We start from the raw sequence: 22054 nt of genomic DNA, 5'->3' as shown, positions 1-22054 counted from the left end.
TTTGGCTCTTAATCTCTGCCCGTTCGATTAATCTGTTTGGACCTATATTGCCTCGTCTTTTGCACGCGCACATCTAGAGTAACCAAATGTTATACAAGTGTTCTCCCAAGCTTAGAGCTAGATTTCATTTTTGCCTTCACTTGGTCTGTCTCTTACATATTTAGACTAAAATAGGTTTGGGCAACTGCAAGTCGGCAAGTCGGGTGTCCCCCGCTTAATTCTAACTCGATTCACTCGCTCAATGATTGTTTTCAATGTGAAAATATTTGTGTTTTGAAACAGTTTTCAGCTGTTTTGAATCTATTGCAAGTTTTATTCCATTTTCCTTGCCAGATTTGATTACGAACTGCTGCTTAGTAATTCTTTTCTTATACTCTACCAGAGGTTATCAGAGCTTCTTAATCGATTTCGAAACATCATATAATTTAGTATAAGACTATTTGAGCTGGAATGGAAATTTTTATTAGTTTTAATAGACTTTTCTCTGTTTAATTTTATTTTTATTTAACTTTATAAAGCTTAGTTAAAATTTAAATAAATTTTCAATTTTCCCCATTTGACTGTGACAAATGGAAAGGGTATATAACAGTGCTGCTAAGCTGAGTGAAGTCAGAAAATAAGTATACGTATTAAGTACAGGCTCGAGCAGAAGTCAGCTTAGTCCAAACCTGTCGCTTGATGTCCATAGGTAGCTTGGGAACCATAAAATTAGCAAGGAACACATAAAAATGAAGTTTTTTTTATTGCTCGTGATTTGTGGCGCTCTTCAGGTCAACAGCTACACGACCAGAAATCGTATGTGCTAAAATATGGAAAATATCTCATTCAACATAGATTGGCTAATTCGCATTTTGTTTCCAGCGATATGTAAACTACCTCATTCATTCAACATCGATGTTTATACTTCCTGTTTGAGTAGTGTTCGCCGCTGGACCTACAATTCTGCGATCAATAAGTGCATCAAGTTCACCTATTTGGGCTGCGAGGGGAATGCTAACAATTTCCCGGACAGTTTAACGTGCAAACGAACGTGTGTTCGAAAGTAGTTAAAAATTCCTATTGATGATCGCATTTGTTGTATCGATGCAAAAAGGCAGAATAAAAGACAATGTTGTTAAGAATTTGAGGGTTATTTCTGAAGTATATATATATATACATATGTGAACTATAAAAGCTAGAATTTAAAATTATTAAATTATTAAATTCAATGCAGCATAATATAAATAGCATTTCTTATCAATTTATTTATTCAATGTCAAATTTGTCGCTACAAAATTAAGTCAATGAAACACGCTTCATGAAGTATATCTCATAGCAGGAAGTCTAACAAAATGAATTCAGTTTTCATTTTGTACTTCACTAAACATAAAATAATTCTAACTGTATGTTTTTAATATTTATCAAATTGATGAGCTAATCGAAAAATTGAGCGCAAAAGTAGAAAAGTTGTGTTTGTATGAGTTTTTGATAATCTCAGCTCGAGCTGTAAATTCCCACTGTGCTTACTTAATTAATTTAATCACTTTGCTAAGCACGGCAAACAAATATTTACCAATACAAAATATTTCCGAATAATTTAGTTTGTACACAATGCTTACGACATTCACGTTGGGGCGATAAGAATGCAAAACGAAGTTTCCTAAGTGTATTTAAAAAGCAACTCCGGCTGGCTTGACGCGTAGTTCATGGTCTCAGGCAGTTCTATTCGGTTTAAAGCATTATCATGAAGTTCTGGGTATTGTTTACAGTGCTATTGATCTCCATGGCCGGCAGCTTTGCGCTCAAAAATGGTATGCGTTAATGAAAATTGAAAATTGAAAGCTTACGAAATTATCATTTATTGATTTTTGTTCTATTAGAGCTTTGTGGTCTGCCCCATTCTTTGAACGGCGATGGACGCATTTCGTGCGACGCCTACATAGCCAGCTGGAGCTACGATGCAGTGGCTCGGGAATGCGTTAAGTTCATCTTTGGCGGCTGCGGCGGCAATGAGAATCGATTTGGCACCAAAGAGATCTGTGAGGAGAAGTGCTTGGAATAAGTGACTAAACACTTACTGATGACAATGATTGAAATACTGAAATTGATTTGATTTGAATAAAATGTTATCAAGCACCCATTAACGGGCTTATATCTTAGCTTGTATTCAAATTTCATTCTTTGCTGGAGACAAAACAAGAATGATACTATTTTTATTAGCTATATTTCAGCAGCTGTTTAAGTAATCGATTGTTTGAGTATGATGTAATATTGCATCTGATTTGCCATTCGTTTTCTAGTTCTTGTAAAATGTAAACACACAACTATTGAAGGAATGAAGCTCTGGAAATTGCAAAGAAAATATTTGTCGACGCAGACATCTGAGAATAATTTTCTCTTCTTGATAAGTACTTAGAAGCCTGGTCTTGTGGCTACAGGGGTTGGGAAAAACAGTCATTCTAAATTAGTCATTCTAAATTATACACTAACAGCAACGCAAAGCTAGCTAATTGAGTGATACGCCATGCCACACAAAATGACATATATATAGCTTAAAAATAAAACTGGAAACTAACTATAATTTTCTTTTATAATGTTCTTCTTACAGCAAATTACTCATATATTGATATTGTGAAACTTCATCTATTAGTTTAATGTCTAAGAAATCAGATTGATAAAGTCATATTGTTAAACGAAACTCTAAGTGTTAGAAAAATCTTCCCTACTTTCTGTTATTGCAACATCAATATTTGCCAAAACGTTTATCATTGTTGAACTAACTTTGGTATTTCCCAGTAGACTTATTTCCAACACAAAACACGCTTTTAACTTATTTAAACATGGATATTAGTAAACGTATAAAGAGAGCACTCAGCCTTTGTTATTCATAATAAATGACATTGAGTTTCAGTTCATAGCGCCTAGAATGAGGTTGTTTTTCACAGCTGTGCTGCTCGGTGCATTAGCTGCGAGCATTGAAGCTGGTATAAAAGTGCACATTTAAACGATTTCTATCGAATTAAGATAATCCTTTCACAGGTATATGTGGACACGAGCTTGCTGCAAGCAGACATGTTGACCGCAACTGTGGGAAAACCCAACTGATATGGGTTTACAATTGGCTGACCTCAAAATGCATTCCATTCACCGATTCTGATTGCCCTGGAGCTGTCAATCGCTTTGTTAAGAAAAAGGATTGTGAAACCTTGTGCAAAAATAAGGGTCGTCTTCCGGTTGACTCCTGAGAAATGTGAATTTTAAAGTGATAAAAATATAAATGGATAGATACAAACTACGAATTTCTACGTATAAAGAGTCAAGAGTGATTCTCAACTGGGTTTTTTCTAAGCTTTATATAACTATAAGTTATAGTTAAAGTTATTCGCCAAGTCTCGAAGGGGCCACTTTCAAAAGAGGAGATTAATTTAAACTCAAATTGAAGCAAAGTTACCTTGGCATCTCACATGCCGACGCCGCCTCTTCAGCTCTGCAAGGACTAAGTGAAACCAGTTTGAAGAGCTGGCAAAACCCAATAAAATCGAAAACAAATAATTATAAAATAAACGGAACTCAGCTTGTTGTGCAAAATAAATACAAATTTCACTATAATTTGAAGGTTTGTTGTTTTTGCAAAGAGAGCTTCGCTTGACCCGCAGATAAGGTCCCAGCCGGTTTCTGCCTATATAACGAGCCCCACATGCCGGCTCCAAGCTCAGTTGCAATCGATTTAATAACCAATTATCAGTTCAAAACTTAAACTCAATTCAAGATGAAATATTTCGCCGTGCTACTGCTGCTGTGCGCCCTGATGGGTTCTGCCCTGGCCGCACTGAAGAATCGTAAGTTATCTGAAAATATCTGAGTATCATTCGTGTCTGATTTGAGTACTAAGTAGAAATCACCGATTCAATCAGATGCTAGATTCTGTAACTTGTACATGAGCATATATTATTATTTTATTTTCATTTTCAATTACAATTATTTAGTAGTTCATTTGAGCAACTGACAACTGACAGAACTAAAGTTTATGAACCATTCACTTATTGTGACTCATTCGACTCTACTCTACTCGCCTTTCTAACCCAACTTTCTCTCCTTATTCAGCTGTCTGTGGTGAGGAGTTTGGTAAGATCGGTACCTGCCGCGCCCTCCAGAAGATGTGGACGTATCGCTGGGACACCAATGAATGCATCAACTTCAACTATAGTGGATGCCATGGCAACAATAATCTCTTCGATTCGAAGAAGACATGCGAGAATACCTGCAAAGTTTAAGCGACATAAGTTCCAATGTTAATTAAATAAATGTTATATCTATAAATTTATTTTATACAAAAACACTTATTATTCTCTTTAAGCTTACCAATTGCTGTAGGCTTAAGATAAGTCAACTGTAGATTTCTGATTTGATAGGTATCAAGAATAACAAGAGTATATGAAAACTATTGAGTATATACTAATGAGTATGTATATGTATGTATAACAATTGAAGAGCATCTGCCAGCTAAAGTCTCAACTAGTGTAAGGCTACAGGTCGTGACTGAGCTAGCAAAAGATGTGTGATAAATTGATTCGAATTTTTTTTAGAAATTTTTTTGTTATAAATATAGAAAAGTTTAGTTAAAGAAGTTGTATAAGAGCTTACTAAAAAACTTATATCAATTTATAAATAAATTTCTAGTAAACTCTTTTACAGTATCTTTAAGTTAACTTGTATATAAATGTGCATCGTTCTTATTTCAGATATCATTAAAAGCAGGAGATTTTGCTATCATAAAATCTATTTAGCAATTGGATCATTACATAAGTCTAGAAATATATATCTGAAATATATGATATTTATACATATACATATATATATGTATATATATATTTTGTTTTATAAAGTTCAATAGTGCATACCGCCCGGCCAGCCAGCCAGACAGACCGTGGCACAAAAGCAATAAAATATTCTCACATACGGAAAAAGTAGAAGTACTATTAGATTAAGCTTGTATAAACTAAGTAGATGATTTGCTGGTTATCTGAGTTCTATATATACACTTGTGAGCTTGTCGTGCCGTTATCGACGTGGGCTTTCTATGTTGACCCATTGCGTTCGGCTCTGAGTACTGCACAGATAAGCCAGACTTTGTCTGTTGTACTTCTGCAGATGTCTAAGAAGTCTATATGTATTGGGCTTTATATAGCGCCGATCTGAACTGCAGCAATTGCAGTTTCACTTGCACTATGAAGTACGAATATCTCTTGCTTACAGCAGTTGGATTGCTGCTGTGGGTCGGTACGACGAACGCCAAGCCAGGTGGGTAGATCAGTGAAAGGTGCCTGGACATAATCAAGTCGTTAAATCCATTCGCTGTTAGATTTGTGCAGTGAGCAGCACTCGAAGGCGGGCATGGAACAGGATGGCGCTGCCTGCATGGCCTATATGCCCAGCTGGACCTATGATTCGAGCAAGAATGCCTGCATTGAGTTCGTCTTTGGCGGCTGCGGCGGCAATAAAAACCAATTTGGCAGCCAGAGTGAGTGCGAGAAGGCCTGTAAGGACTAAGTTAGCTCAACGCACAGAGGCACCACAAACCAGTTTCAAGTGCTGCCAAAAACCAACAAAAAAATCCAAAAAAAAAACTAAATTATTATTGAATAACCGAAGCGTAACTTGTGAAAAATAAACAAAAAAATTCACGTTCATTTAAAGGTTTTGTTTGTTTGCTTGACCCACACAGATGGGTCCAGCCAGTTTCTGTCTATATAAAGAGCGCCACATGCTGGCTTCAAGCTCAGTTGCAATCGTCGCAGTGCCCAAATATCAGTTCGAAGCTTCCACTCAATTCAAGATGAAATATTTCGCCGTGCTGCTGCTGCTGTGCGCTCTGATGAGCTCTGCCTTGGCTACCCTGAAGAATCGTAAGTGCGGAGTGATCTTGCTTTGATACACATGAGTAGTGGCCGGAGGAACGGAATGGAAGACTGAAAAGTCGCAGAAATCCGCATCCGCAAACCATATATCAGTCAGGTTCGATTTAAGATCTATCGAGTGAACTACACACAGATGATCTTATCAGTTAAGCTGATGCTAGATTCTCTGGCTCATATTTGAGCATATATTATTATTTTATTTTTATTTAAAATTTAAAATAACCATTATTTAGTAGTCCATTTGAACAATTTAAAGGAGTTGATTTACCATTAACTTACTTTAGCTCATTCTACTCTTCTCTCTAACTCAACTTTCTCTCCTTGTTCAGCTGTCTGTGGTGAGGAGTTTGCTAAGATCGGCACTTGTCGTGCCCTGCAGCCGATGTGGTCGTATCGTCTAGACACCAATGAGTGCGTCAACTTCAACTATAGTGGATGCCACGGCAACAACAATCTCTTCGAGTCGCAGAGCCTCTGCGAGAAGACCTGCAAAGTTTGAGTGAAATAATTTCCAATGCTGACTAAATAAATGTTAATTTTGTTTGTTTTTAATTTCGTAATATGATCATTTATTGTTTTATTTAACTTGATTTAACATTAATTAACTGTGGCTGTCAATACTTGTGGCTCTATACTTTTCTTGTTGCTGTAGGCTTGTGTTTGCTTGCAGTGAGATAAGTCTACTTAACGCTATTGCTCTGGGCAGATGTCTGATTTCTTAGCTATCTGTTCATTCTATACATGAGTATATGTTTATGTATATATATTATATATTATTATGCATATGTTTTTTTATTATTGATATTTATAATCAATTGAAGTGGCTCGGCCAGCTGAAATCTCAACACGAAATGCGATTGCATCGCCGATTGCGAGGCTACAGATCAGAGTCTGCTCTAACTGCGAGAGATGTATCATAGAAATATTGAAAATTATATTGTTTAGTATATAAAATTTATATAGCAATAAATTTAATTTATATATTATTAACAAAATGTCGTAATTCTTTGAAATAAATTTTTTTTTAGTTTTTTTTTCCATAATTTTAAACTAATTTTTTAATTTGTTTTTTTTTTTTTTGCCTGTTAGATTTTTTTATAACTGAGAGAGCTGACCCTCTCTTTCACGCGCTCTCTCTCCCTCTCTCTCTCTCTCTCTCTCTCTGTGGCATATGCTCTCTGTTGTTCGATTTTCAGCTACTTTGCCACCTGCAAATCTCTAAAAGTCTAGCTAAGTAATCTAAAAGTATTTTAAATGTGAATTTTTATTGTGTGTGTTGCCCTCTAGCCGCGTAAAACTAATGCTTAAAAGCTAAGTCCGCCACATGGAATATATTTATATATATATATGCATATATATATATTTATATAGTATAATCTAAAAATTAATAATTATTATTAAAATGTTGCTTATTCGGTTTTGGTTGGCAGCGCATTGCCATTGATAGCGGCTGCTGCTGCTGCCGGCGAATCGGGACGCACTGCGGCGGATGTGGGTGGCAGCTGCTGTGACTGTAGCTGAGTGGGCGTGGTTGGGGGCGACAAAGTGGCATGATGTTGCTGTTGCTGCAGCTGCTGTTGCTGTTGCTGCTGCTGCTGTTGCAGCTGCTGCTGTTGATGATGATGATACGCCGCTGCCGACTCGGCCAGATCAAGCAACGCAGCCGATGTGGAGCTAGCCCCTCCTGAAGCACCGCCCGGACCCAAGCCATTCATGGTGCTGGCCGTCATGTCCTGTGCCTCGTGTTTCAGGCGCAGCGCATTGTTGTTGTTGTTGTTGTTATTGTGATTGACGGCATGCCCCAGAGCCGGATGATGGGCGAACGAGAGTGGCGGCAAGTGCAGACCCGGAAAGGCCAAGCCCGCAGCAGCAGCTGCATGCAGCGATTGTAGCAATGCCGCCGAATGCTCCTGCGCCTTACGTCGTAGCTCCGCCACCGAATTGGAGCGGGGATCATGCGAGCTGCCACCACTGGATTTCGGCGACTCTGGCGAGCTGGCCGCCGAGCTGCTGCTCACTGGTACGCTCAGAGGCGCCATCACCGAGGACGAAGCCGTCGACGACGGCGGCAGCGGCGGCGGCTTCAGCGAACAGCACGAGCAGAGACTTTGAAACGGCGAAACACCTGAGGGGAGGAAAGATTTTTGTATAAATTTATTATCAATTTGAAAATTGTTTTTGATGTCAATGCATCAACATCATCATCTTTGCGCTGGCAGCAGCTGCTAATTTGATTAGCAATTGCTTTTGATTTCACATCTTTGGCGCATTGGCGCTTTGATTGACAGCCCATCGATAGAGATTATGCCATTAGTCCACCCACCTTTGAGGCCCGGAAAGAGCGGCTGATGCGAAAACTGAGCTGCCAGATGCGGCGGCAGAAATAACGGTGGATGATTCGCGTTGCGCTGCGCCGCTGCCGCAGCGGCTGCTGCTGCTGCCACAGCGCTCTGCTCGCTGAGAACCGGTCGAAAGCCGCAAGTGCTGCAAGTGAAAGGAAAACAATTCAATATGGAATTAATATCCACTAGGAGATGAGAAGAAGAATGTAAATGTTTTAGATAAGTTTGAAGCAGGGGCAAAATGGCTGATGACTATGATAAGAACTAGTTTTCCAAAAGTCAAAAACTTTTTGTGTCAATGTGAACTGAAATCCAGAGGCCAACAGTTGGAAGGCATTAAAATTTAAGTGCTATTTCAATATCTTTTTAATATAAAATATAGTATTTTTTTATTACAGATACTGATACATCAAGATACTTAATACATGATACTTGATACTACCTGAGCTTCAAGACTCTAGAAACTCGCTCAAGGTCTACGCTATCAACGACTTTTCCTCATCATTTTCTCACCTATCAAAACAGTCAGTTTCTCAGAAGTCCTCTCTATTTCCCATAGCTCCTATAGCTGCTGCCTATGATGACTCACATTGTATCGCATGTCTAGCTTGAGAAAGTAATTAAACCCCATTCATTTGGCACTGGGAAAATTTCTGATCGCTGTGGCCTTTCAGCTCTCTCTTATTATACATTTCAAAATTCTATATGCATGTATATATGTATATACAAATGGCTGTGTATCTGTGTGTATTAAATATGCAATGGCAAATGGTTCGCTTTATTTTTTATGACACCCAGCACACAAACAAGAGACACAGCTTTTAATTAACGCTTAATTGAAATAAATTAAAACATTTTTATGCGTAATTGCATTATTATTAATAAACCTAAATATTTTGTATATATGTAAAAAAAGTCGGCAGCTGTTGTCACTTATTGTTGTTGTTGTTGTCTAGGCCCCTACTCGTTTTAATTGAATGAAATATAACGCTTAGGTCATATAGCAACAGCAACTCCCATTTGTCGAGTCCCCGAACAAACAGTTAATGCAATTTAAACAATTTTAATTGATAAGCGAGCCAAACATTTTTTAGAAAATAAAAAAATTTATATAAGCATGATATAGATAAATTATATGAATGGCATAATCCATTAATAAAATTAACAACGTTTTTTATTAGTCATAATTGAGGCCTACTTTTTTATTATTTATTTAAAAACTTATAACCAAATGAATTCAATGGCGCAAGAGTTTTTGAGGAAAAAATAAAGAAGACAAAAAATATATAAAACGGTATAAAAGAGTAGCAGGCTTGGCAAATTTTGAATACTCTCTGGTAGAACGTAAGTCTCATTGAATTCAGAAGCCATGAAATCTGCATAAAACTTATGCAAATAAAGCGCTAGAAAATGTATTAACCATAAAACTTACTTTACATACAAATTCTTCTATAAATGTATAGATTCATTCATCCTATTAGACTTGTCTATAGATAACATGTCAGAATTATAATATATTAATTTCAAATTTGAAACAATTGATAGAATAATATTTTCATGTTAGAATGTAATTTTTGACTAATGCATCTGATAACACAAAATTCTTTATATTATATGCCCCACATCTTGTGTAACTCAGCTCTAATACCCTCGGCTAGAGTATATGTAAAACGAATGCAATTTAATTTATATCAATTTGTGCTAAGCTCTTCAGCGTTTAGTCCATTTGGAGCTAGTCCTGTGGGACTATTGGACTTGGATGCAAATGTGTCCAAAATTTAATAACTCTTAGTGCGGCCTAACTCAACGTGAGGGGCCGTCAGCCGGCAGGTATGTGGAGTGGATCAGGAAGTCGGCAGCTGGCAGCCGAACAAATCTCTGAATGCTAATCGAGTTGCGGGTGAAAAAAAAGCGCTGGCCATGGCAGAGTGCCGGCCGAATGTCGCGACCACAGCAGCTGGGCCACAGCCGTCGCGGCTGTCGCTTTTAATTCTTTTCACTTGTTTTTTCCGCTCTAAACTTGACGGTTTTGGCTTTTGCTTTTTGCCTTCCCTGTTCATCCTGTTCGCCCTTGTCCCAATTCTACCCTGATTTTTTTTCTGAGGTTTTTGGCCGCTTACAGCCAAGAGCTGGCTGCACACTATTTGGCTTGAAACAGAATTTTGTATGCGGCGAATGCGTAATTTTTTTTTTTCGTCATAATTTTCATTATTTATTTCATGTTAGGCTTATGAATTTTTCACAGAATTGTAAGCTATTTGCAAAATGATTGAAAGCACATTAGATTAGACAGAAATTGGTCGAGGATGAAGACTTTTAAAAGAAAATATTATTTGACCATTCGAGGGAAATTCCAAGTATTTGAAACTAAATCTAGTTTTTAATATTTTTGTATATTAAATATTTGAATATAAATATTTGAAAATATGTGTAACACCAAAAAAAAAAGGTTTTTGGGATCATATTCCAAATATTATTTTTAAATCAAATTTAATTATATATCAATTAGAAAAATATATAAAATTATTAATATATTTTTAAATGTAGTTTTCCAAAAATGATTGTAGTTTATCAAACTTATTATTGTGAGTCATAAAAATAAATATCTCTGAAATTATTATATTACAAAAATCTTTACTTTATTTTCAAAATCTGTTGCTTGCTTTAGACTTTTTTGTATTCCTAAGCAAAAGTTCAAAAGAAACTCACCAAAAATATTGCTTTAACAAAATAAGGGAAAATATTAGTATTAAAACATAGTTAGTATTATAATATATTTAACCGAGATTATACACATAGATAGAGTCTTCAAAAACATACGGGACGGCCCAATTAGGACCAAAGGCAGATGGGTAAAAAGCAAAAGCAATATTTAACAACCAGAGACGCTAGGAGGAGCTAGATGCTCGTACTACAACGTATAGTATTTATAGTTCCAGATTCCATTTGCAGACTCGAGCGGCGACCTGCGCTCACTGTCCGGGTTGCAGCGAAAAAAGCAGTAAACTTAAATGTTTGCGTATAATTAAGCACTCATCCTTTGGTCGTAATTAAATTTTGCATGTGCACATCCAACAGCTGCCGCCGAGAGAGCGAACGGGAGGGCGGGGGACTGGTGGGAGGGAAAACAGTGGAGGCACGGCTAGGAGATTTGGTATGTCTTGTCTGAGAAATGTTGCCAGCATCAACGTCGAGAGCCGCAGGCGACAGGCGGGTCTGTTTGACATAGCCCCACGCCCACCCAGGGCTCTGCTGCCGCCCTAATTGCAACACTCAACGGCGTGCCCAGTCAGAGACTGGCTGCTCTCGCACTCCTAATTAAGACATTCAGAAGCTCGAGTGTTGTCGTTGAGCTCGTTAGTTAGTACATAACTTTTGCTGTGGGCCAAGTGTAGCAGCGGCAAGAGGCAGCTATGCGTGCGTGTGTGTTTGTGTGTGACTTGAGCGTTTGTCAATGTCAGACAGAGAGACAGAGAGAGGGTGAGAGAGAGAGAGCGCCTGGCATGCTCACCTAGCGCACAAAAAGTTTTCTTTAAATTTTCGCACTTTTCACAGATTGCCGTTTGCCAAGGAGAAAGTTTTAACCCGACTTGGCTTAATGAATTTTTACACATGTTGCCCCTCCGCCCCACCGTGCCACGCCTCCACAACCCCTTGCTTTTAATTTTTCTGGCAAACATTTTAATGCTTTACGCAATTCTAACAAATTAAACTCGAGCAATCAACACCTCAACGGCTTAGCGGGCACCGCCACGTCGAATCCTCACTTTCGGAAAGCCAAACTCAATTTCCGCAGAAATGTTTGTGTTGGCAAAAGTTTCTTTTTTCCCCAAAATACCCTAGAATTGAGAAATATTGATAAAAGAGGGTATAGATATGTAAAATATGTGTTTTCTGAAAACTGTCAACTGTCAAGCTGCTCAAAACTGTGCTGAGACATTGAAGCATGCGATATTCTTTAACTTTTTCAAATCAATTTTGGCAAGGCAATAAAAGGGCAATATAGCTTGGTATTAGGCATAAACGAATTTGAAGATAAGCCCGAAGTAAGTTTACAGGATATTTGATAGACAGGCATGCAAGACTCCAACTCCTACTCCTTTTCCTTGTGGAAGCTACCTTTGACTGAAATTATTTTCTACTTGCTACCCGAGCTGCTAGCTAAAGCTCCTGCTCTGAACATTATGCGCTTATTATATTAGGCAACCCAGAGTTGTTGTTGGCTGGGCTGGGACGTTGTTGTTTGTTTGTTGTTGAGCGCGAGTCAGCGGCTTATTTTAATTGCATGATGAATATTAAAATATTTGCCTAATTTATTATTCAAGCATTCGTGCGCGCAAACATCAACGAGTCTGATACACATAGCTAAATACATATAAATACATGTATATATATATATATACTATATGTTCAGGTATATAGCTTGAATACCTCATTTGATTTTTGGCCTCTGCCTGGGCATGCGGCTGGTTACATGTTTAAGTAGCTCAGATTTTATGTGCCTCGGCATCTAATAACATATTTGAGTTTTTTGCCAAATATTTTCACATAGTTTGGCGCATAATTATAATAATTTCCTGTATACAGCCAAAAGAGATTTCAAATTAAGCACGATTAAAATCTGATGCACATATGAGCGGCTCAGCTTAATGGTACAGGCAATCTGCTTAGGGACTCGATTCAACTGAGGCAAGACACAACAGCTACGAAATTGCCTATATATAACATATCAGAAACTTTTCTGATTCTAAGTTAAAGTAGAAAGAGAGATCATAATAACAAAAGCACAGCAGAAAGAGTCTAATACAAGAGAAGGCAGCAGCTGGGATGGTTTAGCTACATAAGTATGCAAACTCAATATCAAAATTATAATATAATAAAATAATATAACAAATTTAATACAATAAAAACTATATATAATTAGTATATATTAAATATGGGTTCTATTCTTAAAATACTATATCAGAAGTCAATTTTCTATTGCACCTGTTTCACATATATTTGCAAGTGGCCCTGCACGAATCGATACTATCGAAGTTGTTCTTATTGCCCAGACATCCTCCATATACGAATAACTTGCACAAATTCCAGTTGGCAATGTAGGTCCATCGCAAAACCTGTTTATGGCATGGACCCACAATTAAAGGCGGGTATCTGCAAGGATCTAAACATTTAACAAAATCAAACTGAAGAGTATCAGTGAAGAAGTTGGTCGTATTCTTACGCCGAATTGCAGCCATTGAAAAGCCAAGCATTAGGAGGAGCAGGCAACTCAATGCAGCATTTTTCATTTGGAACAGCTATTAGCAAAGTCTAAGTAAATACTAAGCTAAATAAGTAAAGAGCAATGCCTTTATAGAAGCAAAATGAAATCGAATTGGCAGCAGCTGGAACGCGGAACTAAAACTAATTGGAATGCATATGACTCTAGACTAAATTGCAATATAAACTACACTTGTTTTAAAACAGAGAGGAAGAGAGAGAGACTCTTAGTAGAAACTAAAATATCTTTATATATAGTATATACTATAAAGAGTACAGTCGTTGAAATTAAACTCTATAACTTGCTTAAACTTCGAGTAACGCGAACTGTTGCTAGGTCAGCTTCTAAGGTCTATTTCTTGCTGCCTAGTCCCACATGTTTACTCTTTGTCCACGTCTTACTTTACAATTAAGCTCTTATAGCTCGTTTTACAATTCTTAAGATTGCAAAGTGTCCGTATCTTATGCATTCCTTCTTTGTTTATGTTTGAATTTGACAACTCAGCTTGATGTCTAATGTATCTTTGACAAATATGTTCACATAGTTTGTATAATTATAATTATTTCCTGCATGACTACAAGCTTATACACATGTGACTGGCTCAGCTTAATGGTACAGGTTACCTCCATAAACAATAGACCATATAAGCAATTGAAACCAAAAAACACGTACAAAAGTTTGATTCAAGAGAAGGTAGGCAGCATGTCTAGTAAGAGTCAGCCTTCAACTGACTGACAGCATCAGCTCTATCTCTCTCTCTCTCTCTCTCTCTCTCTTTATATATACCTATTCAGCTACTTCTAGCGCATGGGCTTGGAAGCGATTCTCATTGCCATAGCAGTCGCTTTAGATGCATTGCTTGCACTCATTCGTTTCGGCATTCAACTCCATCTGGAATTCTTAGCACAGGTCAAGATTTGTCTATTGCCACTCGTAGCACTTGGAAGATAACAAAGTAATAGTAATCCCCTGCTGCTAGTCTGATTGTTATGGATTCCGATTTGAAGCACTGGACAGATCGAATTTGTGTGAAGCCAAAGAGCACAACTAAAACGAATTAAAATGTTAAATGATATATCTATACAGATTGCATTTAATATTTAGTAGTTTTATATCGTAGATATTTGCACTAGACTAATTTAGGACCTCTTCAAACACTTATCCTCGCATTTCTTTCTAGATTCGAAGCGATTCGCGTTGCCCTTGCAGCCGCCAAATTCGAATCTCCTGCAGTCATTGGTCATATGAAAGTAGGTCCATCTGGATACGAACACCTGACAGGAACCGCCCACTACACCTTTGTCAGCTGGCCTCAAAAAGCAAATAGCTAAAGATTTAACAAAAGCTAAGTATCAAATATGATTGAAGCAGTTCATCGAATTCTTACGATCTCTTTCGGCCATTGCAATGCCAATCAATGCAAAGAGCATGCAACTCACTGCAGCGTATCTCATTCCGAAGAGTTTTCAATATTACAGGTCGTCGGTTACAGGTTGACTAACTAAGTAAGCCTTAATCATAATTCCTTATAGCTGAAATTTGCGTACAAAATCGATTGAGAAAGCGAAGCTAAAACTAATTGTAAATGTCACAAGTGACTTTGAAGTGTATGTTCTTATTTTTCTTTGTCTTTGCCGAAACAAGAATAGCGCTTGACTCAAGGTCAAATCAACTTAAAATGGCAATAAAATTGTTAAATTATTTATTTTGTATCTTTAGCAGAGCCGAAATCATTTCAATGTCAACTGCATTCAGGCACTTTTCATTCATTTGCTACGTTGAACTCAAGTCTTACCTCTTATAATTGTTTTAGCAAATTGGCAACAAAGACAACAGGTGTTAATTGTTTTCGTAGCTGAATGGAACGAGTGTCGAATGAGCAATAAGTACTGGACTTTATAGCAATTTCAGTTTTGACCCTAAAAAAACTCAGTCAATATGAATTGAAAATTCTTTATTTTTAGTTTTTCCCGTGATTTATATAGATAATAATAATAGATAATAGATAATAATAATAATAATAGCAGCAACATTTAGAATCATCAGACTTGAATCGTAAATCATCAAATCAGTTTTTCCCTTTGGCATAACTAATTGCCTTTGATTGACTTTCCGAACTGCTGAACTGACATCAGCATTGAAGTTGACTCGAGTTCCAATCGAATGATTGGAAAAGGGAATGTGTTTTTGTTTTCTATATATTTTTTGTAGCTTTTCGATTTGCATAAAATATACAAGAATATGGAGAAACACAAATAGTTGAGTGCATGTCTAATGCGATGATAAATGCTTGCGATGAAACGCTCGACTTGAGATGAGCAGCGCAAAAAACAAGATAACAACTGAGAGTTGGAAGACGCAAGATGGAGACACACACAGGATGTCCGGCTGAAGGCATTTGAATAACAATAACGATATCAAAATGATATCAAAGTGCTGAGTGCCTGAGCAGTGAGCCAGAGGCGATTGCCATTAGCATATCTGCTAGAGAAGTTGGAATTGATTTGGTCAACCGTTGCAACAACAGCAACACACAGCGGGCAATGATTCAGCCAAAGCGGCAGCAGCAGTGGCAGTCGACCTTCTGCCCAGTGGGTTGTCTCTACCCCTCGACCAGTCGCCCACTCGACAGCTACTGCTGCTGCGCTATTATATGCCGATCCGCATCCTGATTCCAAGTATTTCGTTGTTTGTTCTACGCTTCTCTCGTTTTTTTATTGTGGTGTGTCGCTTGATTGTTGTTGTTTGTTGTCTGGGCGCGTTGACATGTGAGCTGAAGCAGCGCGGGGCCGCCCGTGGCCTCTTTGCCGGCTGATGAGACCGCCCACCGCTAACCGACGCCGCTCACACGCCGCGCCCCGCTTGCTCGGCCGCCTTTTGCTGGGTGCGGCATATGGTTACATTGCCATCATCACAACAAATGCGCGAAACACCCTCATTTACGCCCAATTACATTCTCAAGTTGGCTTTTTATGAGCGAAAACATTTGAAGTCGAAAATATGCATTCATATCATATTTAAAGTATTAGCGCCATAAATTATGCTTAAAGAACTTAAGAGCTAGGGACTGGATTCGTAGAAGATCAGTCAGATTTTTAGTGTAGACTAAAAAGTTAGTCTAGACGTGACTCTAAGCTAAGAAATAAAGACGAAGTTTTGAAACTACAATTTCTGCCACAGTTTAGAGATCTAGACTTGGCTCAAGTCTTATAATATGATTTTTGCACTGCAAATATTATTTTATAATATTATGTTATACAGCAAATATTATTTTATAATATTATTTTAAGTTCTAGATTTTTATTTAAAGATTTAAATATTTTCTTTTAACAAAAAAAAAGAATTTTCTTAAAATATTTTCTACTTCACTTAATTACTTTAAATATGTGATATCTCAACAAATTACACATATAATTCCCAAAGGGTTTCTGAACTTAATTGATTAAAAGTTTTGCAGGACTTTAAAATCTTTCAAGCAAGGCAAATTTAAATTTAGATAAGGAGAGCTCAACAATATTTTCATATGAGATGAAATAGGAGTCTAAGGACAACGATGAGCCAAATCGATAAACCATTCAATTTACCTATTAATTCAGTAAGAAGTTAAAAGCTAAAGACAATGGCAGCTTCGTTCTGGCGCTATTCCGTTGGTGATTAGAGGCTGCGTAGCACGTGTTGGCCATATCAACGCATCAGCATCATTAGATCTGTAGTTTTTGGGGCTGGTTGGGAGACGCAGGGAGGCACTCTTAATGTTTCCGCTGGCGCACACGACATCCGCTGACCGGAAGTGCGCCAATGGAATTTAAACGTTTTCATCCAAAACATTAACTGAATCGTCTTCCGCTGCGCACGCCTGCTCAATAGCCCGTGCCAGGACCGGGGCACCGCAGGAGTCACAAGGCGAGTCACATGCCAACCAGCCCAACCAGCACAGCCAGCCCAACCTTCTAATATCATTACTGCTCTCATTGTGGTCGTTGTCTGGCTATAATAATAACCAACTCCCACAATTCTCGTCCAGCTCTTCCTGCTTTGCTTTCTCTGGCTCGTAATCAATTGCTAATTTAGTCATCGTCACCGAAAGGGAAAAAACACATTCTTTAGGGTTGATTCCTCTTCCAACTGCTGCCTGGATTTGTAAATATTTGCTTGGAAAATTGCTCTCGGGGGGTGGCGTTCTGTTTGCCCTGTTCTCTTCATCCGTTTTTCCCTCCAACTTTTTCTTTTTTTTTTTTGCTGGCAGTTGTTGGTTTTCTGCTCTTTCGCATTGTTATTGTCAAATTGACGACAAAATGCGACACTTGCCATAAATTTATTGTTTGTTGTTGCCTAATGCCATTGTAAGTGGAGGCTTAATGACACGCAAGCAATTAGCAGATCGTTGAGTTTTAATCGCGCTGCTTTGCAGGGGTTGTGCACCAGAGGCTTGACATGAGTAGCTAGTTAAGGATGTGAGTTGATAGAGATTGAGCTAGCCACTGGAAATGCAAGCAAATGTCTTCAAATCTTATTACTGGGAACGGTACTTGAATAGCGTTTGTATAGCTTAATCAATTCTTTTATATTTATCTCAAAACAAAGACTGTAAATATATTAATAAATATAGACTCAATTCAATGGTGATTATTATTCTCTTGTATATTCCTGTTTTTATTATGGCTGTTATCTTTGGCTTAACTCATTTGTTTTTTAAATAAATAAATACATTTTGGCTTGATATAAGCAGCGTTTGCCTTGACTCTAGTAGAACGCTAGTTGCTCTTCTAAATGACAAAATGTAGCTCAAAATAACAATATTTAAAACAAAGTTAATATATTTTAGATAAGTTCTTAGAGAGTTTATATTATTTAGACTAGTTCTTAGAGGGATAAATATGTATAAGACTTGTCATAGCCAACAAATATAATTTTTATCAATAAATATATTTATTTTTAACTTTTTTAAATTAATTTTGTTTACTCAAAAATCTGGTTTAAATAAGTTCCCATGAGTAGATGCTAAGTGACTTTAATTACTCATTAGAATTCAATTGGCATTAGAAAAAGCTTTCTCTTATTTTAGAGCATGGGTGTGAGATTATAGAAGAAATGAAAAATAAAATATTATTTTATTTCTTCACATTAAATAGCAAGCCGAACAAGCTCAAATTCTGTTAGTAGGGAGTTCCCAGCTCGGATATATCCTGAAACCTGCGCAGAGCTGCTATTTCAATATACGCTGCTTTTATGAATACAAAACAAATGTGAAGATATATCCAAAATCCAAAATATACATCACAAATATACAAATGACTTACAAATGGAATCTCTAGCTTGATATGAGTCTATGAGTATAAGTCTATGAGTATATATATATATATATATATAAACAAATAACTACTCTCATAGACTCAAACGTATTTGAACAACTCCTTAATCTAGCCAGATAGTTACTATAAAGTGAGATATTACGGGTACTTACGTATCGTTGGCAACGCTGCCAGCGCCGAAGCTGCCAAAGATGTGACTGCCAAAGGCTGCGGCGGCGGCAGCTGAATGGGGCAGCTGGGCTGCATGGGGCGTGGTTGGCGTTGGTGTGGACGAGGCTGAGTTGTTGGACGAGGCAGCCATGCGCGAGCCCGTGGTCAGCGACATGGGGCCGCCCACCTCAATGGGTGAGTCCGTATTGCGTGAATTAGAGGGGCTGTTGGGACCCAGGCCGCCGGCAAGGGGCGTATGCTCACGCATGCCAGGCGACGGGGAGCCGGCGCTAATCGAGCCCAGCGACTGCGAGGCGGAGTGCGGCGTGGCGGTCAACTGGGCCGAGGACAGCGGTCGCTCGTTGTCGCTCGAGTCGAGATGATGGCCGCCAGTGGGACTGCGTGAATGCTGCTGTTCCATGGGTCCGTTAGTCAGAGGACTATGCGAACGCTGCCGCGGCGGCAGATCATCCATATCATCATCGATCTCGCCAGTGATATCGGGCGAAGACTCGCGTGAGTCATGAAGCTGTGGCGGCGGCAAGAAAAAGAGGGATAGGATATGATATGAATAAGCAAGTTTATTTGAACCCAAATGCCCCCTAGAACTAATTTCAATCCAAGGTAAACAGTCGCACTATAATCAAAATTGTATTCCCTGATCTTCTGGTAGCTTACCTTATCCAACGAGCTGCTGCTTTCGCCATTTTCCCGCTTGCGCTGCTCATCCTTGAGTCGTTCCGCCTTGCGCCATTTGGCGCGTCGATTCTGGAACCAGACCTGCCAATGACAAAGAGATGGTGGGTGGTTGGGTTGAGCACTGGTGTAAAGTTAGAAAATTGCTTTCGTACGGCTGAGTGCTGTTATTTATGCTGTGGGCCAAACTTGTGCCTCGACCCAAGTTGGCTGCCAGCCAATTGAAAATTGGAAAACTTTCGTCACAAGCGCACGCACACATGGTGGAGGCAGCACAAAAAAAAAAAAAACAATAAACGAAATTTTCCACCTCAGAAACTTTAACAATTTGTTGTTTGCAAACAGCCACACAGCCCCATTGTCTCTGGCAAGACATAAACAAACAAAATCTGATTTTCAATTTTGCACAGGCACACAAAACAAATTTGGCCTGTAATCAGCGCCTAAATTGGTAAGGGCGGAGTGGGAGAGGTTGTCACACACACACACTCACACACATGTTGCCACAGCCTCTTCACTAATGAGCTTCAATCAAGACAATGCCCAGGCATCCTTCGCTTCCTTGGCATCCTTTTGCCTGCTTGCTTATGCGCGCGTGTTTCCTTTTTCTTGCTATTGTTGTTGTTGCTGCTGTGTTTGCTTTTAGTTCCGGTTACGCTGATTCCATGCTTAAAGCGCCCCCTAATGGGATTTCTAACTTAAGGGGGCGCCATCTTGTATGACTATATGTCTCTCTCTCTCTCTCTCTACCACTCTTTGTGTGTGCGTAAGTAAATTTCCTAATCAAAATTCAAATTAGACATTGTGCAAAAGTTCGCATTGTTGTAATCATAACGCAACATAAAACAATTTCAACATTTTGCGCCTCTAGGCAACTTTCTCTCTCTCACTCCCTCTGCCTTTCCTTATCTCTCTTGCTCCAGTGATATGGCCGCCATGTTGGCTTTCTACCAGACACAATACACACACCCACTTAACCAAACACTACCCCAACCCAGGCCATGGCTCCAGCTAACAATAAATTGCGCACAATCCAACCCCCAAGAGCGCACCACCCACCACCCAGCCACTCCCATAAGCCCCTCGCAAAGTTATTGCAGGAGTTTCTCTCGCACATATATATAGATATATATTTTTTTTGGTGGTGACGCCCACCAGTTACTTAATACAATATTTATGCCATAAGCACATTACCAATAAAATATGGCTGGGTAAACTTTTCCAAGTGCAGCCGTAGCCCTCGGGGGCTCGTCTGAGCGAGACGCGTATAGCCGGGCCAGAGCGAGACAGACAGTGTAGCTGCCGTTGCCTGCGAGTGTGCTCTGAGCCCTGGTTATTATCATGACAAAAATTGAATAATGAAAAACAATTGTGTGCGTCTGCCTTGACTTTAGCCCACCCACTCGCATCTCTCTCACCCTCTCTCTGTCTCTCTATGTATATAATTCTTTTATTATTTTCTCCTCAACAATAATTTCATGCACAATTTTGCTTGGTTTTATAGCAATACCTACCCAAAAAGAAGAAGAAGAAGACGAAGTAAACCCCCACAGAAAACATTACCATATTTCTTATTTATTCAATTCGCTTGGCTTAGTTTCTTGATTGCTTCTCGTCTCGCCCATCTGGAGTGCAGCTGAGGCAAGTTTTGCATTTTGTTGACTTGTTTTTTGCCTTTTGGCATATTCATTTACAACGTGGCTAATTGATTTCGTTTGGCAGCAAAATTACTTTAAGATACTTTTCTTATTTTTCTATTCAATTCGAATAAAAAAGAAGAAAATATGTGCATCTTAGCTTGCTTTTGCTTAAGTCAATGCATACTTTTAGGTGCATTGCTTAAAATATTTTTGCTTAAACTAATTTTGAGTGAAAACTCCAATGGAACTTAATATTTTTGCAATTGTTTTAATTAACAATTTTATTTTTTTAAATATTTTTTACATGTTTTTTAATTTTTAAAATATTTATTTTTTATTAAAAAATTTTTTATCAAATTTTGACAATGCAAAAAATATGCTTTGAATAATTTTGCAAGGTATTTACATTGAATCAATTATTAAAGCAACCAAGGATATATGCAGAGATTCCGAAAAATATAAGAAGCTAGAAGAAATATAGCTTAAATCAGGCTCTGTATAGAAATCTGATTCTTTACACTGTATTGAAGTTAACCAAAGCTCAAAACGTAAAAATATTTCAATCAAGCCCTGATCGTTAAGCCTAACGTACACTGAGTATCTACAGTATTCGTACACATATTTATAACAGGAAAAGGCAAAAAAAAGGCATTTACTAAAATTAATAAAAACAAGAGGGACTCAAAGTTGGTTATTAGCTGGAATTTCATATTCACACACCAGCCGAGAACGAACAATAGAATTCAAATCTTCA

At 38.2% G+C, this 22054-nt stretch overlaps 8 protein-coding genes across 8 annotated transcripts in view; 6 read left to right on the top strand and 2 right to left on the bottom strand.

The window, feature by feature from the left end:
* The first annotated feature begins 643 nt into the window (after positions 1-643).
* Positions 644-1159, top strand: LOC111601195 (kunitz-type serine protease inhibitor homolog dendrotoxin B-like). Its single transcript, XM_023317685.2, has 2 exons — positions 644-795; positions 862-1159. The coding sequence occupies exons 1-2, from the start codon at positions 729-731 to the stop codon at positions 1044-1046; spliced, it is 252 nt and encodes an 83-aa protein (XP_023173453.2). The 5' UTR covers positions 644-728; the 3' UTR covers positions 1047-1159.
* A 299-nt stretch (positions 1160-1458) lies between these two features.
* On the top strand, positions 1459-2137 carry LOC111601222 (male accessory gland serine protease inhibitor-like). Its single transcript, XM_023317721.2, has 2 exons — positions 1459-1790; positions 1860-2137. Exons 1-2 carry the CDS (start codon positions 1724-1726, stop codon positions 2039-2041), a joined length of 249 nt encoding a protein of 82 aa, XP_023173489.2. The 5' UTR covers positions 1459-1723; the 3' UTR covers positions 2042-2137.
* Positions 2138-2895: 758 nt separating this feature from the next.
* LOC111601638 (BPTI/Kunitz domain-containing protein 5-like) lies at positions 2896-3606 on the top strand. The gene is made up of 2 exons (XM_023318312.2): positions 2896-2963; positions 3019-3606. The coding sequence occupies exons 1-2, from the start codon at positions 2906-2908 to the stop codon at positions 3222-3224; spliced, it is 264 nt and encodes an 87-aa protein (XP_023174080.2). The 5' UTR covers positions 2896-2905; the 3' UTR covers positions 3225-3606.
* Positions 3607-3682: 76 nt separating this feature from the next.
* On the top strand, positions 3683-4280 carry LOC111601643 (chymotrypsin inhibitor SCI-II-like). Its single transcript, XM_023318326.2, has 2 exons — positions 3683-3818; positions 4084-4280. The coding sequence occupies exons 1-2, from the start codon at positions 3749-3751 to the stop codon at positions 4251-4253; spliced, it is 240 nt and encodes a 79-aa protein (XP_023174094.1). The 5' UTR covers positions 3683-3748; the 3' UTR covers positions 4254-4280.
* Positions 4281-5205: 925 nt separating this feature from the next.
* LOC111602010 (male accessory gland serine protease inhibitor) lies at positions 5206-5626 on the top strand. The gene is made up of 2 exons (XM_023318908.1): positions 5206-5280; positions 5342-5626. The coding sequence occupies exons 1-2, from the start codon at positions 5208-5210 to the stop codon at positions 5527-5529; spliced, it is 261 nt and encodes an 86-aa protein (XP_023174676.1). The 5' UTR covers positions 5206-5207; the 3' UTR covers positions 5530-5626.
* A 147-nt stretch (positions 5627-5773) lies between these two features.
* LOC111601986 (male accessory gland serine protease inhibitor) lies at positions 5774-6413 on the top strand. The gene is made up of 2 exons (XM_023318874.2): positions 5774-5885; positions 6227-6413. The coding sequence occupies exons 1-2, from the start codon at positions 5816-5818 to the stop codon at positions 6394-6396; spliced, it is 240 nt and encodes a 79-aa protein (XP_023174642.2). The 5' UTR covers positions 5774-5815; the 3' UTR covers positions 6397-6413.
* Positions 6414-7306: 893 nt separating this feature from the next.
* LOC111600909 (homeobox protein aristaless) overlaps positions 7307-22054 on the bottom strand; it is a 39236-nt gene continuing 24488 nt past the window's right edge. The window contains exons 5-8 of the mRNA XM_023317270.2: positions 19643-19744; positions 18967-19493; positions 8221-8381; positions 7307-8022 (exon numbers count right to left, since the gene is read on the bottom strand). Of these exons, the coding sequence (XP_023173038.2) occupies positions 7307-8022; positions 8221-8381; positions 18967-19493; positions 19643-19744 (1506 nt within the window). The remainder of the gene's footprint in view (positions 8023-8220; positions 8382-18966; positions 19494-19642; positions 19745-22054) is intronic.
* Positions 14602-14991, bottom strand: LOC111600916 (kunitz-type serine protease inhibitor-like). The gene is made up of 2 exons (XM_023317282.2): positions 14890-14991; positions 14602-14829 (listed from the first exon to the last, which is right to left on the bottom strand). The coding sequence occupies exons 1-2, from the start codon at positions 14954-14956 to the stop codon at positions 14642-14644; spliced, it is 255 nt and encodes an 84-aa protein (XP_023173050.2). The 5' UTR covers positions 14957-14991; the 3' UTR covers positions 14602-14641.

The sequence above is a fragment of the Drosophila hydei genome, unplaced genomic scaffold (assembly GCF_003285905.1).
Source record: "Drosophila hydei strain 15085-1641.00,03,60 unplaced genomic scaffold, DhydRS2 tig00008114-arrow-pilon, whole genome shotgun sequence".
Lineage (NCBI taxonomy): Eukaryota > Metazoa > Arthropoda > Insecta > Diptera > Drosophilidae > Drosophila > Drosophila hydei.
Note: the sequence above shows the minus strand (reverse complement) of the source record. Positions and strands in the feature narration are given on the sequence as shown.

What these genes read in the sequence shown, in the direction of transcription:
- LOC111601195 (XM_023317685.2), top strand. Translation starts at nt 729, where the DNA reads ATGAAGTTTTTTTTATTGCTCGTGATTTGTGGCGCTCTTCAGGTCAAC. An exon ending in CAGCTACACGACCAGAAATC is followed by an intron (nt 796 to 861) that starts GTATGTGCTAAA and finishes TTTTGTTTCCAG; the next exon opens with CGATATGTAAACTACCTCAT.
- LOC111601222 (XM_023317721.2), top strand. Translation starts at nt 1,724, where the DNA reads ATGAAGTTCTGGGTATTGTTTACAGTGCTATTGATCTCCATGGCCGGC. An exon ending in CAGCTTTGCGCTCAAAAATG is followed by an intron (nt 1,791 to 1,859) that starts GTATGCGTTAAT and finishes TTGTTCTATTAG; the next exon opens with AGCTTTGTGGTCTGCCCCAT.
- LOC111601638 (XM_023318312.2), top strand. Translation starts at nt 2,906, where the DNA reads ATGAGGTTGTTTTTCACAGCTGTGCTGCTCGGTGCATTAGCTGCGAGC. An exon ending in AGCTGCGAGCATTGAAGCTG is followed by an intron (nt 2,964 to 3,018) that starts GTATAAAAGTGC and finishes ATCCTTTCACAG; the next exon opens with GTATATGTGGACACGAGCTT.
- LOC111601643 (XM_023318326.2), top strand. Translation starts at nt 3,749, where the DNA reads ATGAAATATTTCGCCGTGCTACTGCTGCTGTGCGCCCTGATGGGTTCT. An exon ending in CCTGGCCGCACTGAAGAATC is followed by an intron (nt 3,819 to 4,083) that starts GTAAGTTATCTG and finishes CTCCTTATTCAG; the next exon opens with CTGTCTGTGGTGAGGAGTTT.
- LOC111602010 (XM_023318908.1), top strand. Translation starts at nt 5,208, where the DNA reads ATGAAGTACGAATATCTCTTGCTTACAGCAGTTGGATTGCTGCTGTGG. An exon ending in TACGACGAACGCCAAGCCAG is followed by an intron (nt 5,281 to 5,341) that starts GTGGGTAGATCA and finishes ATTCGCTGTTAG; the next exon opens with ATTTGTGCAGTGAGCAGCAC.
- LOC111601986 (XM_023318874.2), top strand. Translation starts at nt 5,816, where the DNA reads ATGAAATATTTCGCCGTGCTGCTGCTGCTGTGCGCTCTGATGAGCTCT. An exon ending in CTTGGCTACCCTGAAGAATC is followed by an intron (nt 5,886 to 6,226) that starts GTAAGTGCGGAG and finishes CTCCTTGTTCAG; the next exon opens with CTGTCTGTGGTGAGGAGTTT.
- LOC111600916 (XM_023317282.2), bottom strand. Translation starts at nt 14,956, where the DNA reads ATGAGATACGCTGCAGTGAGTTGCATGCTCTTTGCATTGATTGGCATT. An exon ending in TGCAATGGCCGAAAGAGATC is followed by an intron (nt 14,830 to 14,889) that starts GTAAGAATTCGA and finishes TTAAATCTTTAG; the next exon opens with CTATTTGCTTTTTGAGGCCA.